The 19,393-nt window shown below is 37.1% G+C and overlaps 1 protein-coding gene and 1 long non-coding RNA gene across 4 annotated transcripts in view; both read right to left on the bottom strand.

The window, feature by feature from the left end:
- Exoc4 (exocyst complex component 4) overlaps positions 1-19,393 on the bottom strand; it is a 724,890-nt gene that overhangs the window by 488,988 nt on the left and 216,509 nt on the right. The window contains exon 10 of one of the 3 annotated variants that reach the window (NM_001347089.2): positions 7,846-8,995. The exons of the other annotated variants lie outside the window; for them this stretch is intronic. Coding sequence (NP_001334018.1) covers positions 8,847-8,995 — 149 coding nt within the window. The 3' untranslated portion in view covers positions 7,846-8,846. Of the gene's footprint in view, positions 1-7,845; positions 8,996-19,393 lie in introns of those variants that run through there. 3 annotated transcript variants of the gene reach the window in all.
- Gm38785 overlaps positions 10,153-19,393 on the bottom strand; it is a 31,978-nt gene continuing 22,737 nt past the window's right edge. The window contains exons 1-2 of the long non-coding RNA XR_868957.2: positions 13,506-19,393; positions 10,153-13,369 (exon numbers count right to left, since the gene is read on the bottom strand). The exon at positions 13,506-19,393 is cut by the window's right edge and continues 22,737 nt beyond it. This is a non-coding gene — a long non-coding RNA (predicted gene, 38785). The remainder of the gene's footprint in view (positions 13,370-13,505) is intronic.

Genomic DNA, 19,393 nt, shown 5'->3' with positions numbered 1-19,393 from the left:
CTCCCCCATTGTTAATTTTCAAAGACTTCCAAATATAAAGTCAGATGTGGCCCATTTTTAACATGGTGAGTCGCTCCCAAATCCTACTGTCTAGAGGAAAACAGTATTACTATCTTTTTCCTAGACTTCCGTTTTCATTTTGCTTCTCAAATTTGTTTTCTGCATGTAGTCACTACCACGGGATCACGTGACAGAAAGCACTCAACACTGAGGACAATTACTCAGCTATAAAACTAAGCGGCGCAACTCTGGGCACACTCTGTCCAAGCCCAGCATAGAGGGAAAGCCCAGGCGTTCCTGAGAGATTCCACGGAAGTAAGTGACCCTAGACCAAGCCAGTCTCCCCTTATCCCTTTATTATTTTTACAAAACTACTAAATTATGGAGGGTCACAGAGTGAAACGGAAAGGAGGAGTTTCCAAAGATACTGGGTACTCCCAAACTAGAAATAACAATGTACTCTGGTCCTAAGCGATTCAATAGCAACTTGCTTCTTTATAGAAGACACCATATTTCTAAGTCAGGCAGACCACAAAGGGGCAGAAGGACTGAATCTCAACCACAACTAAAAGGGACTGTTCTCCCTAAGGACTACCAGACAGCTTTTAACATGTTTTTTTTAAAGGCCTTTTTTTCCTATAAACTTAGAGCTCCAAGTTTGTTATATTTGCTCTCAACTCTGATATTTCTCTAAATAAATGAATGATGCTGTCACATCTCCTGCCTACAATTAGATCTTTTTTAATTTCATTATAATACTGCACTGTGTCCTTGTTCTATGCAACCTATTAGTCAGTATTCAAAAATAAACAATAAATTCTGTTACTACAACTATAGTTAAGAACTGAGTAGATTATTATAATGATATAGATAAAGCATAAACATGAAATGTTCATTATGTAAAAAGTAAATGTAAATGCATGATTATATTCATTCTGAATGTTTAGATTCCAAAAAAAAATTGGAGATATATGGTTCAAGAAATACCTTATAAGTACATTTTTAATCAATTAAATAAGTTAAGATAGCATCTCACAAAAATTAACATCAGTGGCACCCAACCATAAATAGGACATCAGAACCACCCCCTCTTCAGGTTTGCAAACCATATTGACAGTGTACAGAGACGGTCAAAGGAAGAAGCAGAGTGACGCGGCGCACTGAACCCTGGGCACCGCATGTCCACTGCATCTTGAACTTCACAGCAGCTGTAATTACCTGCACTAGATCCTATCATGGAAATGGCAGAAGCTTACAAGGCTAGACTCTTCCCTGAGTGTAAGTCTCCCTTCTCCCCTAGCAGGAAGGGAGCAGACTAGAGGAACAGGGTTTCAGATGGCCAGTGAATCTGAACATTAATAATGACACATTGGGGCCAGCTTCAGAGAGACAGATCAGCTTTACTTGGGGTGACTCTGGGTTATACAGCTTTGGGATTTGGGGTAGGAATATCCGGGTTGGGCAAAGGCTGAAGGCTAAGGCACTGAGATGCTTCCTTAGCCTGCGGGGGGTGGGGGGGATACTCCAGGGATCTCCAGTGCTTGCTGTTTGGGTTCTTATCAAGAGAAAGGATGCTGAACCTATACTCTAACCAAGGTTAGTTGACATTCCAAAGGGAGAGATGTGTGGGGAGTTTTGAACTCCCTAGAAAAGGTCAGAGAAGAAGCCAAAGGGAGTCCACCAGTTTAGGCTGAACTCAGAAGGTTATACAGACAGTAGTAGACTTCATCCTTAATTAGCAGGGCAACACCTGAGTATATAAATACAGCCAATGGTTGCTGGGGGAGGAAGAAATACTGTCTTCATTGATATAGTCACTAGTAAGGTACCAGGCTTCTATAAACAACCTCTCATCCATATTCTTCTAAGCAACCCTAATTAAACTCACTTTGGACAATCCAAAGAAAACAGAAGGAAAGGAGGAGAGGGGGAGGAGGAAACTATTTTATAAAGGACTAGTTGATAAGGAAAGGTGATCAGTGCAAATGGATCAAACACAGGCAATTGGGGAGAGAAATAAATATGAAATGGATTATATTCACATATGAAATTTGTCATAATGAAGCCCATCATATATAACTAACTGCTAATTAAAATTTTAAAAGATACCACCAACAATATTTTACAAGGAATTATTAATGATGGACATTTTTTAAAAAGATATATTTATTTATTATATGTAAGTACACTGTAGCTGTGTTTAGACACTCCAGAAGAGGATGCCAGATCTCGTTTCGGACAGTAGTGAGTCACCATGTGGTTGCAGGGATTTGAACTCAGGACCTTCGGAAGAGCAGTCAGGGCTCTTAACTGTTGAGCCATCTTTCCAGTCACAATGGTGGACATTATATTGCTATTTTAATTAAAAATATTTTCTCTCTTGAAACCTATAGTTTGTCTTTGCTAAAGAAACACACACATACACACTTACACACACATACACACACACATACATATACACTCAGAAATATCTGTATGTATATGGACTACAAGGAGTTTATCACTCCATTCATATATTCAATGATGCTGTCACATACTATTTCTGTGTCTTGCTATCATGTCAGAAATGTCAAATGCCTTAGAATGCTTTAATAGGAAAAAAAGGGGGGGGTGTGGGGGGGTGACCTTTCAGCCACACTCAGGGTCATGCAGATAACACTCCTTATCCAGAAAAGGTAACCAGAAAGATCATCTTTCTGGACTTCAACTTTTCCTATGTGTTCCTCAGAACTAACAGTGTCTTCCATTTGTGCCTAATGAATGATTCAGAAATCACAGAACTTTCTTGAATCAATAAACACTACACAAAGTACATTTTTTTTAAAAGTTTGGTGACAGTAAAGGAAATATCCCCAGCTATTGAAATGATTTCATTCTCCTTTTCTAAACTGTTAGGGCACGCCATCTCAGCTCGTAGAGCTCGTTGCTTATAAGCATGAAGCTGGGGCCTAGAGCCTGTGCATTAGAATCAGATATTGTCTCTAGCACAGCTGAGCTTGTGAGCCTCATAGCACTGAGGAAACTCTTCTGAACCCAATTGACCTCATCTATTCTAACGCTTCCATTGGGACTACATAAACAGTGTGCATAGGAGTCCAGGACATATTGCATTTTCAACATCCATGAAAGCAGAGACTGGTACTTTCCTGTGCCCAACTAATTCCACAGGAAGGTCCACGTGGAATCTCCTGGACATTCTTGCATAGCTCCTGTGTAAAACTGACAAAGCCTTCAAACACAGACATGATCGCCTAAATGGGAGTCTGAATCTCCAAAGAGGTAACACGGTTAGTATGACCTCTCTTTTTTAAAAATTCAGAATAATTAAACCATATAAACAAACAGCGATGCCACATCAAACTGAGCAGAGACATCTGTATTTACGTAATCCACTAAGAGGCTGGATATATACTAGGCCATGCTGCTGCTACTGAAAAGACAAAGCTTGAATCATGACCTACAATCTACTAACTGCATTTTGGATAAGATTATAAATTACCACTACCATCAAATGGAGGAATACGAGCAATCACCAGACATGAAAACTTAAGTGCAAGCAAGAGGAACCGCTTTCAGCAACAGCCCTCTTTGCAGCAGTATCTCAGAGACAGGGATTTACTCTGAAAAACCTGCTCTTGAGACTCTTCAAGCTACACAAACAAATGACAAGTTCTAATTACACTGGGGTTTTATTTATTTTTTAAATAAAAGGCACAGATAAGCCATAAACATAACAAAAAGCCAGAGGAGAAGGCAAGGAGGGTAAAAAGGGAACAGCTGGTATACACCATGCCCATCATTCAAAGAGGCAATGGGGCCCACAGCGTTTCTCAGTAAGTGCAGGCGAACACTAGGTGGTAAGAAAATGGATACTTCAGATCTGGGGAAGCAAGACATGCTCAATACTCTTCAGGATGCAGGGGAGGCCTGGATAAGACCTCCTGTCTTAATGAGCTACACTCCATTCCCAGCTGTTCACAACGACAGAGTTCACTGCAGCAAAAAATATACAGACAAAAATCTCTGCAGACCTCAGAGTCAGAGGTGCAGGGCAAATGCTAACTCATACATCTGCTGAGGCTTGCATATCTGAAAAAATTGGAATTTAAATACACACTTGTGCACACGGGATCTTTTTCTTCCATGTCACATTCACGTTTTTCTCTATTCTTTAGTTCAGAAAACCACACTGACTCTGACTTTTTTAGTTTGAAAATATTTTGTATCAAGTTTCTGGTTAGGGACAACTAACCGGACTCTACAGTAGGTACCAATAGGCCTCTGACTCTCAGTACTGCTCTGAGGCTGTCTGACTAAAAATATTAAATGATCACCTACCTTTGAGTAAGTCTCAACACTTTGTCAACCCAATGCCATATCTCCCTAGTCTTCTGATGATCTCATAGCTGATATCAACTTGGAAGGAGAGAGTCAATATTTAGAAATGCACTTAATATTCCAATGCACATTTTTACCCTTTCGGGACTTGTGTCAGATGTTTTTTTTTTTTCTTTTCATTTTTTATTAGATATTTTCTTCATTTACATTTCAAATGCTATCCTGAAAGTCCCCTCTACCCTCCCCGCTCCCTGCTCCCCTACCTACCCACTCCCACTTCTTTACCCTGGCGTACCCCTGTACATAGGCATATAAAGTTTGCAAGACCAATGGGCCCCTATTAATATAAATATAATATAAATATTAATATATAATATATAATTAATAAATATTATAAATGTACTTAATTCATATAAATAAATTGAAAAGAACAGTAAGGATTTCTGATTAACTCACTTATGCTTTGATCTATTCAATCTCATTGAAATAAGAACTTCCTCAATGCCAGTGGTGGCACACACCTTTAATTCCAACACTGAGGAGGTAGAGGCAGGCAGATTGTTGTGAGTTTTCTGCCTGGTCTACATACTGAGTAAGAGAAAAACGAAAGAAAGAAAGAAAGAAAGAAAGAGAGAGAGAGAGAGAGAGAGAGAGAGAGAGAGAGAGAGAGAGAGAGAGAGAGAGAGAAAGAAAGAAAGAAAGAAAGAAAGAAAGAAAGAAAGAAAGAAAGAAAGAAAGAAAGAAAGAAAGAAAGAGGAAAGGGAATGAGGGAGGGAGGGAGGGAGGGAGGGAGGGAGGGAGGGAAAGGACCTTTAAACCTTTCAACAGGCTGGGTAACAATAATGTTCTGGCCTTGTGAGGGAAGCATGTGCCAGTTATTGGAATGAAAAAATAATACACCAATTATGTGTCACTTCTGTCAAAAAATCAGACCTCTTCTGCCAATGTAGCCCTTCAGGAATAACACCAAAGTAACTTGTCTATCCCTAGAGGAACAGCTAAAAGGAAGTGTGATAGAGGCAGAGTTTCTTCTTATAGAAAGAGAGCTTTTCAAGCTGAAGGATAAGGCTAGAACTGAAATGTATGAGCACAAATATAAACTATTTAACTATGATCACAATCATAAGCAATTATATTAGGATAACAATTTCTCAGAAATAAAAACAAAAATAATTTTATAACACAGTGCTGTAATTATATGATTATTAGACATGTTATTATAATTTGTTATTTATTATAAGTATATTTGAATACAGGCGGTTCTTTCTATATGATGGACTCCTTAATACACTTAAAAACGTTATTTTGAGGAGTACACAGGGCTCCATGACTCATAATCTTGTTTTAGACAAAAATAGGATAGAAAGATTATAAAGGAATATCAGCGTTAAATGACTCTCACCAAACCAAAGTACATAGAACTTAGCATATTCAAAAGTTTACTGAACTTAATGTGGTAGAATCTATTTTAAAAGCTCAAGGTCATTATTTTATGAGGTTGTGAAGTTTTAACTTTTTTCAAGTTTGATTTTTTCCCGCTTTAAAAATTCTGTTGTGCTAGACTTTCAAGCAATCAGAACATGGGGACCCTATAGCACATTATACACATTAGCTGGAATTTAAACTGAAGATAAGTTAGGGGGATACCATAGAATTTTGTGTATTTAAAATGTTCTGTAGATAGGAAAAGCAACAAGAAAGGAAAGGGAAGGGAAAAGGAGGGGAGGGGAGGGGAGGGGAGGGAAGGGGAGGGGAGGGGAGGGGAGGGAGAGGAAAGGAGAGGGAGAGGAAGAGAAAGGGAGGAAGACAGGGAGGAAGGGAGGAAGGGAGGGAAGAATAAGCAAAAGAAAGCCATTCTTTCCCTCTTGAATACATTCCTCTGTGCTGCATGTCATTCTATTTTTGAAAACTCTGCACATGGAATTATGATTTCCTTGAAAAAAAGAGAGTACCAACTATAATTGTGCCCAATGAGCCCCAAATATTAAACTTTCATTTTCAAATATGGCTTTCATCATTCCCTCCTACAATGTGGTATATATGATAATATATTATTTGTTATTCAGAAGAAGAAGAATTCCATACAAAATAAATGACTTCAATTGCCTTATAAATAAAACATGTATAAATGTCTTGGTAAAATAAATTAAAGGAGCATTTGTATTTGATCATTCCATCATATTACTGTCTTTGTCTACAAGCTGCAGAAGCTATTGTTGTGTTTCCTGAAATTCATTATAGGTAATGTTTATAATGGAGAAAAATTACTACAAAGTTATGGCTAAAACTCAAACAAATAACACATATAAAGCACCCTGAAGAGCGTCAGTGCACACTGAAGACAGATACAGTGATGCCTACACCTGCCTTGGAAGGCTTTGCTGCAGGACTTGGCTTAGATGAACTTTTGCTAGCTCCAGAAATTAAAAATTAGCACATTAGAGTGATTACAAGTCACTCAATTGTAAATTGTAAATTGTAGTAAACTTTACTTTTACCTCTTGAGATTTACTAATGGCAAAAAGGGAATATTGGCCTTGAGGAAACACATTTACTAACTTTTATTTTAATCAATAAAGGTCCTAAGATAAGATAATTACATCCAATTTTAGTTAAATGGAACCTACTGCATTATTGTAACAAAGTTACAGAAATAGATATAGATACTCAAAAGAGGAATATTTAACCAATCATAAGTACAATGGATATACCCTGGAGGTGTTGTTCTAGGGTTATGCTTGTTTATCCCCAATAGAGTTGAAATGCATTGGGGGTACACAGGAACTTCAAAATCTGTAGAAATATATAAATAAATGCAAACAAATACTCTCAGAATTTGTAACCAGGAAATCTTTGAAGTTTGCAAAATTGAATACTTGAAAAGAGAAAATCATTAAAGAAAATGTTATTCTTTGTGGATGGAAGACAGATTTACAAACAAAATTTTAATTGTTACACACAAACACACACAAACACACACTCAAATCAAGCAAATTTTCAAGATTTCAAGTCTTTCAACTAGTATTTCCCATGGTAGGAAACAGCTTAAGAAGTTACTGTACAAATGAGTAGAGGTGTACTCAACACAATAAAAGTCAAAAATTGGTTTATTTAAATGCCTTTTTGAAAATTTGGAAACACTATCAGTTGCACTATCTAATTTCACACTGGCTCAGTTCACTACAGAGACTATGTAGCAAGCACTCAAAGCCCTGAGGAGTCACTATCCCACACAACACATCCTCATAACAGGAAGCAGCCTGCATCAGAACACATTCCCACCACACTAGTGTACTCTCAAATAAACAACTGAATGACTTTTATGGCTAAATAGGACAAATAATAAATGAAATTCAAAACCTTCACACTAGCTGAGATTGTTGGCAGGAAGGAGAGAGTATGTGAAAGGGAGAGAGGAGAAAGATTGGAAAGGAAGGAAGAAAGGAAAGGCAAGAGGGGAGGGAAAATGTAGGAGACATATAATGCAAATCAAGGTGGAGAAAATTTAAAATGGCAGCAAATGGTTTATTAACTTTAGTTTACACTGAAATTACTCATTATATACACTGCATATTGTGGCTTCAATGGCCATTCATTTTTTAGTGAAACATAAAGATCAGATTTTTAAATATTTTTATAACAAAACATTTAATATGCACTATTATTTACCAAGCACTTTCCCCCATTTTCCCCCAATCTGTTTCTTCATCAACAAACTCATCAACTGAATTTCAGAGCAGGAGAAAACAGGAGTCTCAGAATCTATGCATTCATATTTAAATATTTACCAGGTTACTTGTATAAGCTAAACTGTTCATAAAAAGACAAAAATTTAAAAATTATAGCCACAAATGTGGTCATATGTATGCATGGGCACACACAATCATACACACACAAACACACACATACACTATATCCCAAATGACGTTAAAATTTAAAAATGAAAAAGTATTATAAATAATATGGTAAATATGAGGCTATAACACATGTAAAGTTGGAATGGTTATATGTAAATCAGTTGAAGGCCAAAGTGGGCACATGTGACCAATAAACAACCCACACTATTGATTGTTCTCCCTAAATGGTTAGTAAAGTTGAAAATGTTGCTGAATACAACTATACAACTTACTGAACACAGTAATTGGGCTGGTTCCGACTTAGTGCCCTTGTTCCTCTGCACTACCATTCATGATACTGGAAGGAACCCTTCAGCCTACAGTGAGACCTGTCTACAACAATCAGTAGTGCAACAGTGGCACAAAGCTTGTAGCAATAGCCAGAAAAAAGAAAAAAAATCTGATTGCATTTAAAGCTCCCTCAATGAGCAGTTATCTATCCCGACACTACCCTTGTGGCCAAGAATGTGAGACTAGATAGGCCAGGGACTTAGAGGAAAACCAAATATCAGTCTTCTGCTAAAGGAACATAGCAATAAAATGGCCCCTGACAACATTCTACTACACTAATGATTGAGTGCCTTGCTCAGACTTCATCAGAGAAGCTTCCTCCTACAGTAGATGTGACAAATACAAAGGTCTACAACCACAGAACGTGTGGACAGGGAGAGATCTTGCGACTTTCAGTCCTATGCGGGATGTCTCCATCAAATCTCTGCCCTCAGGGATCAGGTAACACTGCAGAAAACATGCTGGAAAGACTGTAAGAGAAGAACGGATGGTCAACACCAAAGACTCAAGGCTGCCTAAACAAAGCCAGAGCAGTGCACACACACACACACACAGACACTGTGGGAGTACACACACAGCCTGCACAGGTCTGAATCAGATGGAGGCTCAGCTCTCAGAGAGAAGTGGAGACACAAGCCCCCATCCCAAACTCAGAACCTATCTCCACTTGATAACCACTCACAAGTGAAAAATGAATCTTCCCAAACAGAGCCTCACAGGGATACAAATCACTCCTAAGAGCATGTCCCATCCACAACAGAGAAGGGCTAAAACAACAAATGCATGGGCAGCCTTCAAGTTTTGTCTCAGAAGTTTTTGTCAGGGTTTTTTTTTTAATAACTTCCAGGTCTAACCATGACTCCTCGTCTATGCGTCTTCTGCTTTACTATGATTTTCTGCCCCCTTTCCTTGTGTCTTGTAATATTCTAATGTGTGTGGTTTGGTTTTATCATACTGTACTTTATTGTTATTATTTATTATTTAAATATCTGGTGATTTTCTAAGGAGAGACAGAAAGGGTGAGGATCTTAGTGAGAGAGAAGGTGGAGAAACACAGGAGTCATGGGGCACGAAACCATAATCAGAATATATTATATGAATAAACCTATTTTCAATAAAAAAATAGAGAAAAAGTTTTATGGAAGCTCGTAATGAATAAATTTTGGGAGCCAAATTCATTACAATTTTGTTCAATTTAATTTTGACTATTAACTAGGAATGCTTGAATTATGGTAGGTTTGAGGTTTCTCAGAGATTTTTCATTATGCTCAAGTACAAGAATTTGTATAGCAAACATCTGAGACATGTTTATGCTTACCTACACATTTTGTAGTTTTATTTGCGCTTAATATTTTATCCATCCATAATTAATTTTGTTGCATAAAAGGGAGGAAGCTTGGTAGATTTTAAAGTTGGTTTTGCACTAATTCGAGTGTATCTGATTCCTCGGACACCATCCCTTCCTTTGCATAGGGTCTTAGGAAACCGCATCTGCTGCCAATGGCTGCAGATGTGGTGTCCTACAAATGCCCAACTTCTCTAAACTATGATTCTCAGGAATATCCTGAAATATCCTCTGTTTCTATGACAACATCTCATGAATACCCTTTCTGCTTGGCTATTTTTCTACTTTGATTACTTTTTTCAATAAATTTTCTCAAGGTTTATAGATAATGAATACCTACCTACTCTATATGTTGGATTTATATCTTTGAGGTTGTGCTACTTAAATTCATGCCCTGATTTTTATTTATGATAAGTATTTCCTCTTGCTATCTCCATAAAACATTTAAATTACTGCCTAACGTTCTCTAATGCCTCATGAAATTTCATTTACCTATACTTCCTCTTTAACATTGAAGTAGATGCTACTTTTTCACTGCACTCTGAGCAATGTGGCTAACTAAAAATGTGCAGACATGTTACAGTCCCTATCTGCAATTCTCTGGAGTTGCAATGAGTACAAATTTGCAGTGTTTTTTTATTTTTTATTTTATATATTTCATACAATTTACTCAAGATGGAAACCTAAAAGGGAGATGATTCATAATTAAAATTTTTTGATTTGGTAATATAAGAAATGAAAGCCAAACTTATTACTTGACTTGTGAGACTTTATGATTCTACACTGCCTCCCATAACACACACACATACACAGAGAGAGCGACAGAGACAGAGAGACAAGAGACAGAGACAGACAGACAGACAGACAGACAGACAAAGAGAATAAACATTTCCCTAACTTTCAATTCTTCAAATGTGAGTTATTAGCAAATGTGACTCAAAAATACTTGATGGGCACATAAGCACAGGAGACATGATGTCATGGGAAGAAGACCCAGCTATCTTCTTGAATAATGGCAGGCACTGTAAATCAAGGTCCCAGTTATACCAGAGGACACAACCTTACAACAGCTAATCCCATCTGAGTGGTTCAAATCCTGAGAATGAACCAGTTAATAGAAAGATATGAACAATAATAAATATCTGATGTTTGATGATCTTTGGAGCAGCCTACTATATAGTAATATATACATCTGCAAAGGAAAATACTAACTGCTATTTGATTTCAAACTGATTTAAAGGAAGATTCAAAGTTCTTTTTTTTTTTTTTGGGGGGGGGGGTTTCGAGACAGGGTTTCTCTGTATAGCCCTGCCTGTCCTGGAACTCACTTTGTAGACCAGGCTGGCCTCGAACTCAGAAATCCGCCTGCCTCTGCTTCTGCCTCCCAAGTGCTGGGATTCAAGGTGTGCTCCACCAATGCCCGGCAAGATTCAAAGTTCTAACACAGAGATTTGGATACAGTGACAAAACTTATGACCTGCTCAATCTTCTTAAACAGGTAATATGATGTAGAATGTTCATTCTTGTTTTGTTTTCTGACCATAGCAGATAATTTGTAGCAGCAGGCATTGACCCTTGGCTTGACTTTTAATGTTGTTGTTCTTATTCTTCCTCTCAGATAAGAAGTTTAAACCTTCTTATCTGACATTCTCTGGAAATTCCATAGTGACTTCTGCTTCCTGATTCTACAGATTCTATTAAGCTCTATGTGATGGCTACTCTTGGTTGCCAACTTGACTATATCTGGAATAAACTACAATCCAGAAATAAAGGGCATAGCTGTGACACTTTGGCTTGAATTAAAATGAGTGAATCCACTTCTAGTCTGGACTTATGAGGTGTAAAGACACACCTTTAATCTAGATCTTTAGGAGGGAAGGCATTAATCTTTGTCACACTTTCTTCTGGAAGCTTACATTAGGACATAAAGGAATATTTTGCACTTTCTCTGCTTGCGTTCACTTTTCTACCACATCCATTCCTTCACTGTCACTAGAGAGCACTTCTTTAGGAGTTTAGAACACATTGAAGACCAGCTAAAGATTCTTGAACTTTGTTTAGTCAGTCAAGGTTGGGATAGCTAGAGTTCAGCATGGAAGTCATTCAAGTAAAAAATAGACATAACTAGTTTACTCTAGAGAACCCCAACTAATAGATCCCACTTCCCAACTAGTCAAACATATTATAACCTCTTAATGTACCAGAGGCTTAGAAAAACTGACTCTCCAAGTCATATGACTGGTAAGACAATGTTGAAGGATCTTGCTTCAACATAACCTACTTTCTTCCCTCCCTTATCTACCCTAACCTCTGTCCTGACTCAGTCCTTGTGACTTCCCTGCCTTTGCTCCTTCCAATTCTTAGCATCCATTGGAGATCTCATGTCTTTTCCACAGAACCTCAGAACCCAGTAGATTTATCTGAGGCTGTGTTGATGACTTACTGTCAAGGATCAGGACGGGTCACAGAAAGGTTGCTACTATTGCTTAGACCAAAAAAAAAAAAAAAAAAGAAAAAAAAAAGAAAGAAAGAAAGAAAGAAAGAAAGAAAGAAAGAAAGAAAGAAAGAAAGAAAGAACAACAACAACAACAGAAATTAAAACTGACACTATAGTCCAGCTAAAAATCTATTGCAAAGATAATATATTCTGAAAGGATTTTATTATGGTCAAGAATGAGTATGCTTTGTAAATAACTAAAGCTATTCCTTACTTTTGATTCAGAATTAGTCTGAAATCTCTGATGAATGAAAGCTTAGCAACTAGCCCTTCACTCCTTATACTGAGCATTCTTCATCTTCAGTTGTGTGATTCCTGGATAAAACTCAAATGAAGGAGATATATACAAACTTGCAATTATAAATTGTTAATTTGTTACTATAGATACAGGTCTTATGTCATTTGATGGGGGTGTATCTTTTCAAATTGCTGTGGACCCAGGGAGAAGGATGTAATTCAGATGATCTGGTAATGCACATGCATGATTCTATTAGATTCGATATACTACAAGGGAATTGAATACTTTCTGGGTACTAAAGTGTTGAAGAAGCAAAAGTAGTCAGAGGAGGCAGGCATGCTTATCCTGGCTATCTCTGTCTTCCCTCATTTTACTCTAAGACTTATTATACAGTTCCTGAAGTATATTCCTTGTATCGGGGGAACAGCTTCAGGAAGACGTTGGAAATGCTAATTTACAGATATACAAAGTAAAAGGATTCGGGCAATGCCGTCTACAGGTCTTTATTATAATGGCTTTACAGGTATATGAAGTTCTTGTAAAGATAAAGAATCCTGCCTGTTTACAATCTGAATTTTATCGCTTTTCCAAATAATAACCCAAAGTATATTCCTATCAAGTTGGGGGTGTAAATATAACTGTTATTTCCTCAGATGAAACAGTGAGGTGAGAATGATACAGCACTAGGGCAGAGCCCAGTGCATTTCCTTCTCTATTCTAACCATGCCTATGCCTGCAAGCTTCTAGCCTCCATGCAATCTAACCTAATGTAACTGTTATTTCCTCAGATGAAACAGTGAGATGAGAGTAAATACAGCACTAGGGCAGAGCCCAGTGCATTTCCTTCTCTATTCTAACCATGCCTATGCCTGCAAGCTTCTAGCCTCCATGCAATCTAACCTTACAAGCTGACTGATATAATTTGGTTTCTCTCAGCTTCTGACTAAATTGCTCTGCCTGCCCACATACTAACTTTGGCAATATGTTCTAATCTTTTGGCTCCTTCTCTTTCTCTGGCTCATTCTGTCTTTACCTGTGTTTAGTTTATTCACTCTGTAACTTACCACTGTAAAACTGTCCAAGTTAAATTCACAAAGACAGTGTGTGTGTGTGTGTGTGTGTGTGTGTGTGTGTATTAGAGAGAGAGACAAAGACAGAGACAGATAGACAGAGACAGAGAGAGAGACATACCTCACCACCTACCAAACCACCAAATTTTTTCTCTCTCTGCTCTTAAGTAGGCTCTCTTTCTGTCTGTTCTCCTGTGAGTTGGGCGTATCCTATCTCTGACTCATTCTGTCAAATCTTTCTCTGGTTTGTTACTTTGTCCCTTCATTAGATATCGCTCTCAAACATAGGTGTTTCCTTCTACAAAATAAGCTTACCTTCACTGCTAGGAATTAAAGGTATGTACTAAGGGCATGTCTGTACTCCATCCATATCATACTATAATCCATAGCATATCTGTATCCCAGGCAGATCATATCTTTGGATGTAATCCCATGCCAGAGCAGCCATGTTGCTGGATTAAAATTCCTCTACATGGGGAATTCAGAAAACTTAAAAATGCTTACAATTGTAAAACTGATAAGGTATCAAAAGCGGTGTGAAGGATGAAAGGAATCATCCATGGCCATAGACTTTTGCAAATAATTCAGGCTGATGAACGATTTTAGAAAGTATTCAGACTCTACCAAATTTAGGATTATCCCAAATTAAATCCTATTTAGGATTATCTTGTTAGTCCCTTCTAGATATATACTTTTAAGGAATACCCACAAGTTCGCTGTAACATTTTTAAAATAGAAGAAGTTGAAGTATGTAAAAATTCAAATACATAAAAATGAAGAACTTAATCATATTATATGCAGCTTTCAGGAGAATGGGACTGCTCATTCGCAAATGCTCATAGCATTTGCCTCTGAGACACATGTGCCTGCACTTACACAATACTTACACTTTTCACTGCATGTGCTTTGGACAGTAGTTTGTTGTTACTGCTGTAAGAGGATGAGGGATTGGAAAAAGAGGAGAAAGAGGAGGAGAAGGGAGAAGTAGAGACACAATCTCATGTACCGCAGACTGGCACAGAACTCACTAGGTAGTAGAAACTGGCTTTCTAAGTTTTAAAACTAGATTCAGTTATCTCAAAAGATGCTTCGTAGTCTTATGTGGAGATACAGAATACAATGTTTTCAAGAGACCCCACATCACTGAGATTTATTCAAACCTTAAGAATGTATATGGGTACATCACAGTAACTACATTGATGTCAAGAACTTTCACCGAAAATATAAATCTATCAAGTATCAATACCAAGAAATATATTTTCATAATGTATTTAGATATTCTAAAATATGATCTATCATTAACTACATATATAATACAATAAGCCGGGATCTTAGCTAGTGTTTTACTATGTGCATAGACACCTTGTCCAAGGCAAGTCTTATAAAGGACAGCATTTAATTAGCGCTGGCATACAGGCTCAGAGGCTCAATGCATTATCATTAAAGCCAGATCATAGCAATGTGCAGGGGAGCACACTGAGAGTTCCACAACTTCATGTGTAGGCCACAAGGAGAAGACTGACTTCCAGGCAGCTAGGACGAGGGTCTTAAAGCCCATGCCCACATTGACATACCTACTCCAAAAAGGCCACAACTCCTAATAATGCCACTCCCTGGGCCAAGCATATACAAACCATCACAGCCAGCCACTATAGAAAAAAGTAATTTTGAAAATATTTCTTGAGTAAAGCAAGAAACCTTTAATCCCAGCATTCAGGAGGCAGAGCGATGTTACTCTAAATGAGGCCAGCCTGGATGACAGAGTGAGTTCCTGGACAGTCAGAGTTACAAAGAGAGACCAGGTCTCAAACAATCAAACAAACAAAACAGACAAAAATAAATAAACAAAATATCTCTTGAGCATGTGTTCCATTGTAACATTTTAAAGACATGTAGGTAAAGTAGTTCTTTTCAATATATTTATCTATCCCATTGACGTTATAGACAGGAGATAGTTTCTACTTCATGTGTTTAATGCTGCTGATGGGCATCAACTGCAAAAGGAATGAGCAAGAGACCTCAGAAATACTTAACACAATTAAACTGAATGAATCACAAAATTATAGCAATTAAAGTGCCCTCAGAGGAATGTGCAAAGTCATAGAAGCTACTAGTCACTTTTAACCCCTGCCCTTTCTTTTATATTATTTAAGGGAATCCAGCTACAGAACATCAAGCTTTTGTTATTTTGCCATAAAGCAGTTAGAGATAACTCTGAAACACTACGGTAGCTGCAGTGTTAGCAGTCAGAATGTAGGTGGGCTCTTTCACTCCTTTCCTAGGTGCTGATATTAGCAGGTCAAAGTTTAGAGAAGCTCATAGGAGATACAGACAGTCACTGTTGGTGTTGCTTTAGGAAAACTTTCATAGTTCTAACTCATTTCCTACCAAGAAAACAAAACATTTCCACTCATCATTTTAAATAATGGCTACAAAAGGTTACAATTCTAATTCGGTATCTGGCAAGCAACAACAGACTAGGAAACCACTAAAATAAACTGAAAATTTGCACATAAGACACTCAGGGAGGTACAGTTATAAAAACTGGCAGATGAACACTTAAAGAAAATGAAAAATATGGTTGCGAGCTCTGGAAAGAATGCACTCAGGTAAGTTATTTAAAAGCTGAAGTGGATGGCTCTGACTCACGAGTCTACCTGCCTACCCTTCCGCTTGAGCAATGCCTGACGCTCCTGAGACTTGTATCTACTTTAGTCAAGTAGTGGCCATCTGTCAGTTTATTCTCTTTAGTTAGTCTTCAATATTTCTTTCCACTTATTCTTACTTAAAAAGCTTAACAACTCCACATCACCACAATAGACTGTTCACCTATTTCAAATACTGTGTGTTTCTCTCCCAACCTAGTATGTGAACTCTAGAGTCCTAACCTCAAAGGCCTATAAATGTACCATGTGCTTACAAACACATAAAAACATCAATTAGACTGATTATATGCTTAAGAAAATGAGTTTCTTCATCCTTACATTATCTTCACTAAAAGAGGACGCCCTATCAATTCAAGGACTTCAATAGCAAGTTAAGACTAAAGAGAATTTCAGAAGTCCGTGGCAGAGAATCTCACCAAATAAATATTTGTATAATTAATGGCAAATTAGCTGGATCTTTTTTTTACTAAATCATACACATACACACCTCTATTATTATTAAATGTTAATTAAATGAACTTGAAAGGCTTAAAAGCATTCCTTTCTACTCACCATTAGCATGTTTTGAAATAGCCTTGGTCCACATCAACCATACATCACCATATAGACTACACATAACGTACATCAGACAAAGCAGTGGGCTTTCAGGACAGCACCCAACACTATCACAGCACCACTGGAGAGTCCATATAATGTGTATATTACTAACTATATGTCTCTTAAATCAAATCAATTTTCTTAATTAATTAATAGACAAAGCTATGACAAACTGTAATTTTAAAAAGCTTCATACTGAGGAAATATCTTTAGATTAGCCTGGCTTGCCTACTTTACTAAGTAACAAATTATTTTTATTTTAAAACTGATTCATATTTAATTATTACACAATTTTGGTTAAATTTTCCTGAACATTAATAAATGCTATTATTTCTACTTACCTTGAATATTAATATTGCTAATTTTTAAAATTATATTATTTTACATTTGACTTAAGTTGTTTTAATGTTTTCTTCTACAAGTAATAACACTCAGTATAGAAATCAAATAGGATACATATTTGGATGGTCGCTTGTGTGTAATCATACATGCAAAAATAATGAAAGCATTTTGCAAGCTTAATAAAAGCAATATACTGGCCTCTCATCCACAAATCTGCAAATACTGCAGGGTGTCATGGGCTCCCGGAATGATACACATTAGTGTTTACCCCGGCACATAAACACAAAAGTTAAGATTATCTAATTCATCTCTCTCTCTCTCTCTTTCTCTCTCTCTCTCTCTCTCTCTCTCTCTCTCAGTATTGGAAATATGTAGTCATTCTTCAACAAAGAAAATAGCTATAAATATAAAACAAAACATGTTTTAAACAAATATTTTATTGAACACTAAAAAGCATATTCATCAACATCTCCAAACATGAGCACTCAACCTGATAGTTATAAATCCAACATTGTCTACTCTTTGACCTCTGACTGGCAGTTCTTCTTCCACAAGATTAAACAACAGCTAATTTTTATCTAACTAGTCTGTGATAGATACTCTTCAAAAAAAGAAAAGAAATGAGCAAGAATGAGGCACAAAGCTGAGAATCAAAAGTGAAATTGCAAAAATTATATAACATGTTTCAGGAAGAAAATTGCAATAGTAGAAGTCTCTGATTGTATAAGAGCTGTGTGTCTGTCTCTTCTAGTCATGGTTAGCAGGGTATGGAATATGCTTACCAAGCTGGTTTTAAAAATAACTGCACAACCTGACAATAAAAGGAGAAAGCAAGGCTGGTATAACAGACCCACTAATGGTCAGCACCATCCCCATTCAGACCAAAGAAGGCTTCTTTACCAGTGTTCTACCTGAGTCTATAATATTAATGGTGCCCGCAAATGACAAAGCAAGCAATCCATAAGAGCACACACAAGTGAACTAAATGGGCTGTAGTATTTAGAAACTACGCATAGAGTTTTAAGGGCATGGTAACTACGAAAGACAGGGCAGTGAAGAGATGGTTGAGTATTGAAACAACAGATAAGGGTCTCTATGTTTCTGTGAGGAGCGCAAAACCCAATGATTAAAGAGACATATGAGTTTTAACTACACACTGGGCTAAGACAAATGATACATTGTTCTTCTATTTCCAACTAAAATTAGAAGTCTAAATTAAGAAGACAAAAGGTGACAAATATTTTATAGAACAAATGAATTTCATTATGTTGCACCTCCCTAGTAAAAACCAGTTATATTAATGATAGAATATACTTTGGTTTACAGCAGGTCTGATGCAGCCTTATTCTTTATCTCACTCAGACACCTGGCTTGACAAAGGTCACTTATCAATAAGTGGTAGTCTATGACTTGACATTACTCACTACTTAAACTATGCCTCACTTCAGAAGCGATTTGAAATAATTAAAAACACCAACAAAAATTGAATAGATACTTAAATTAGCAAGCCATCATTTAGAAACTAAGTGTCATTTCCTAATAGAAGAAAAATGGCTTCACTCCAATGCATACAAACGTTTTAGATATTGGTTCAGACATTGTATACCAAAAGAAACTTATTAAAGGGGGATTAAATAATAAATAATAATAAAGAGACAAAGCCCACTAGTTTACATCTATCAAGTCTCTGCACACACATTTATAACTGACAGTCTGCACAACAAACAGGCCACTGAAGAACCAGGCCTGCAGCCCTTGCACTCTGAGATTTTCTTGTCTTTCTCCTCTTCTGAATTTTTTATTTCCTGAATAGCAATCTCAGAATCAAAATCAAAGAACTTTTTTTAAGATATAATTTCACACTCCCCCACTCTCGCTTTGCTGTCAAGTGTCTGACCCTGGTTTGATAATCTCATTTCCTGAGAATCAAAAAGCTGGAAATTTAAGCTTCCTAGAGTGCTAATTGCGGCCCTGCTCCACTGCTAATCAAAAAATTGGATGTTTTGCATGAAAATGCTTCTCTAATTAATTCTCAGTCATAAATCGCCCTGGTTTTAATAACCCCTCCTTGATTGGATAGCCTTTGAAGAGACAGTGCAGCTAATCCGCTAAA

Source organism: Mus musculus, chromosome 6, assembly GCF_000001635.26.
Source record: "Mus musculus strain C57BL/6J chromosome 6, GRCm38.p6 C57BL/6J".
In the NCBI taxonomy this organism is placed as follows: Eukaryota; Metazoa; Chordata; class Mammalia; order Rodentia; family Muridae; genus Mus; species Mus musculus.
The sequence above is the reverse complement of the archived record's forward strand: the minus strand, read 5'-3'. Positions and strand labels throughout refer to the sequence as shown.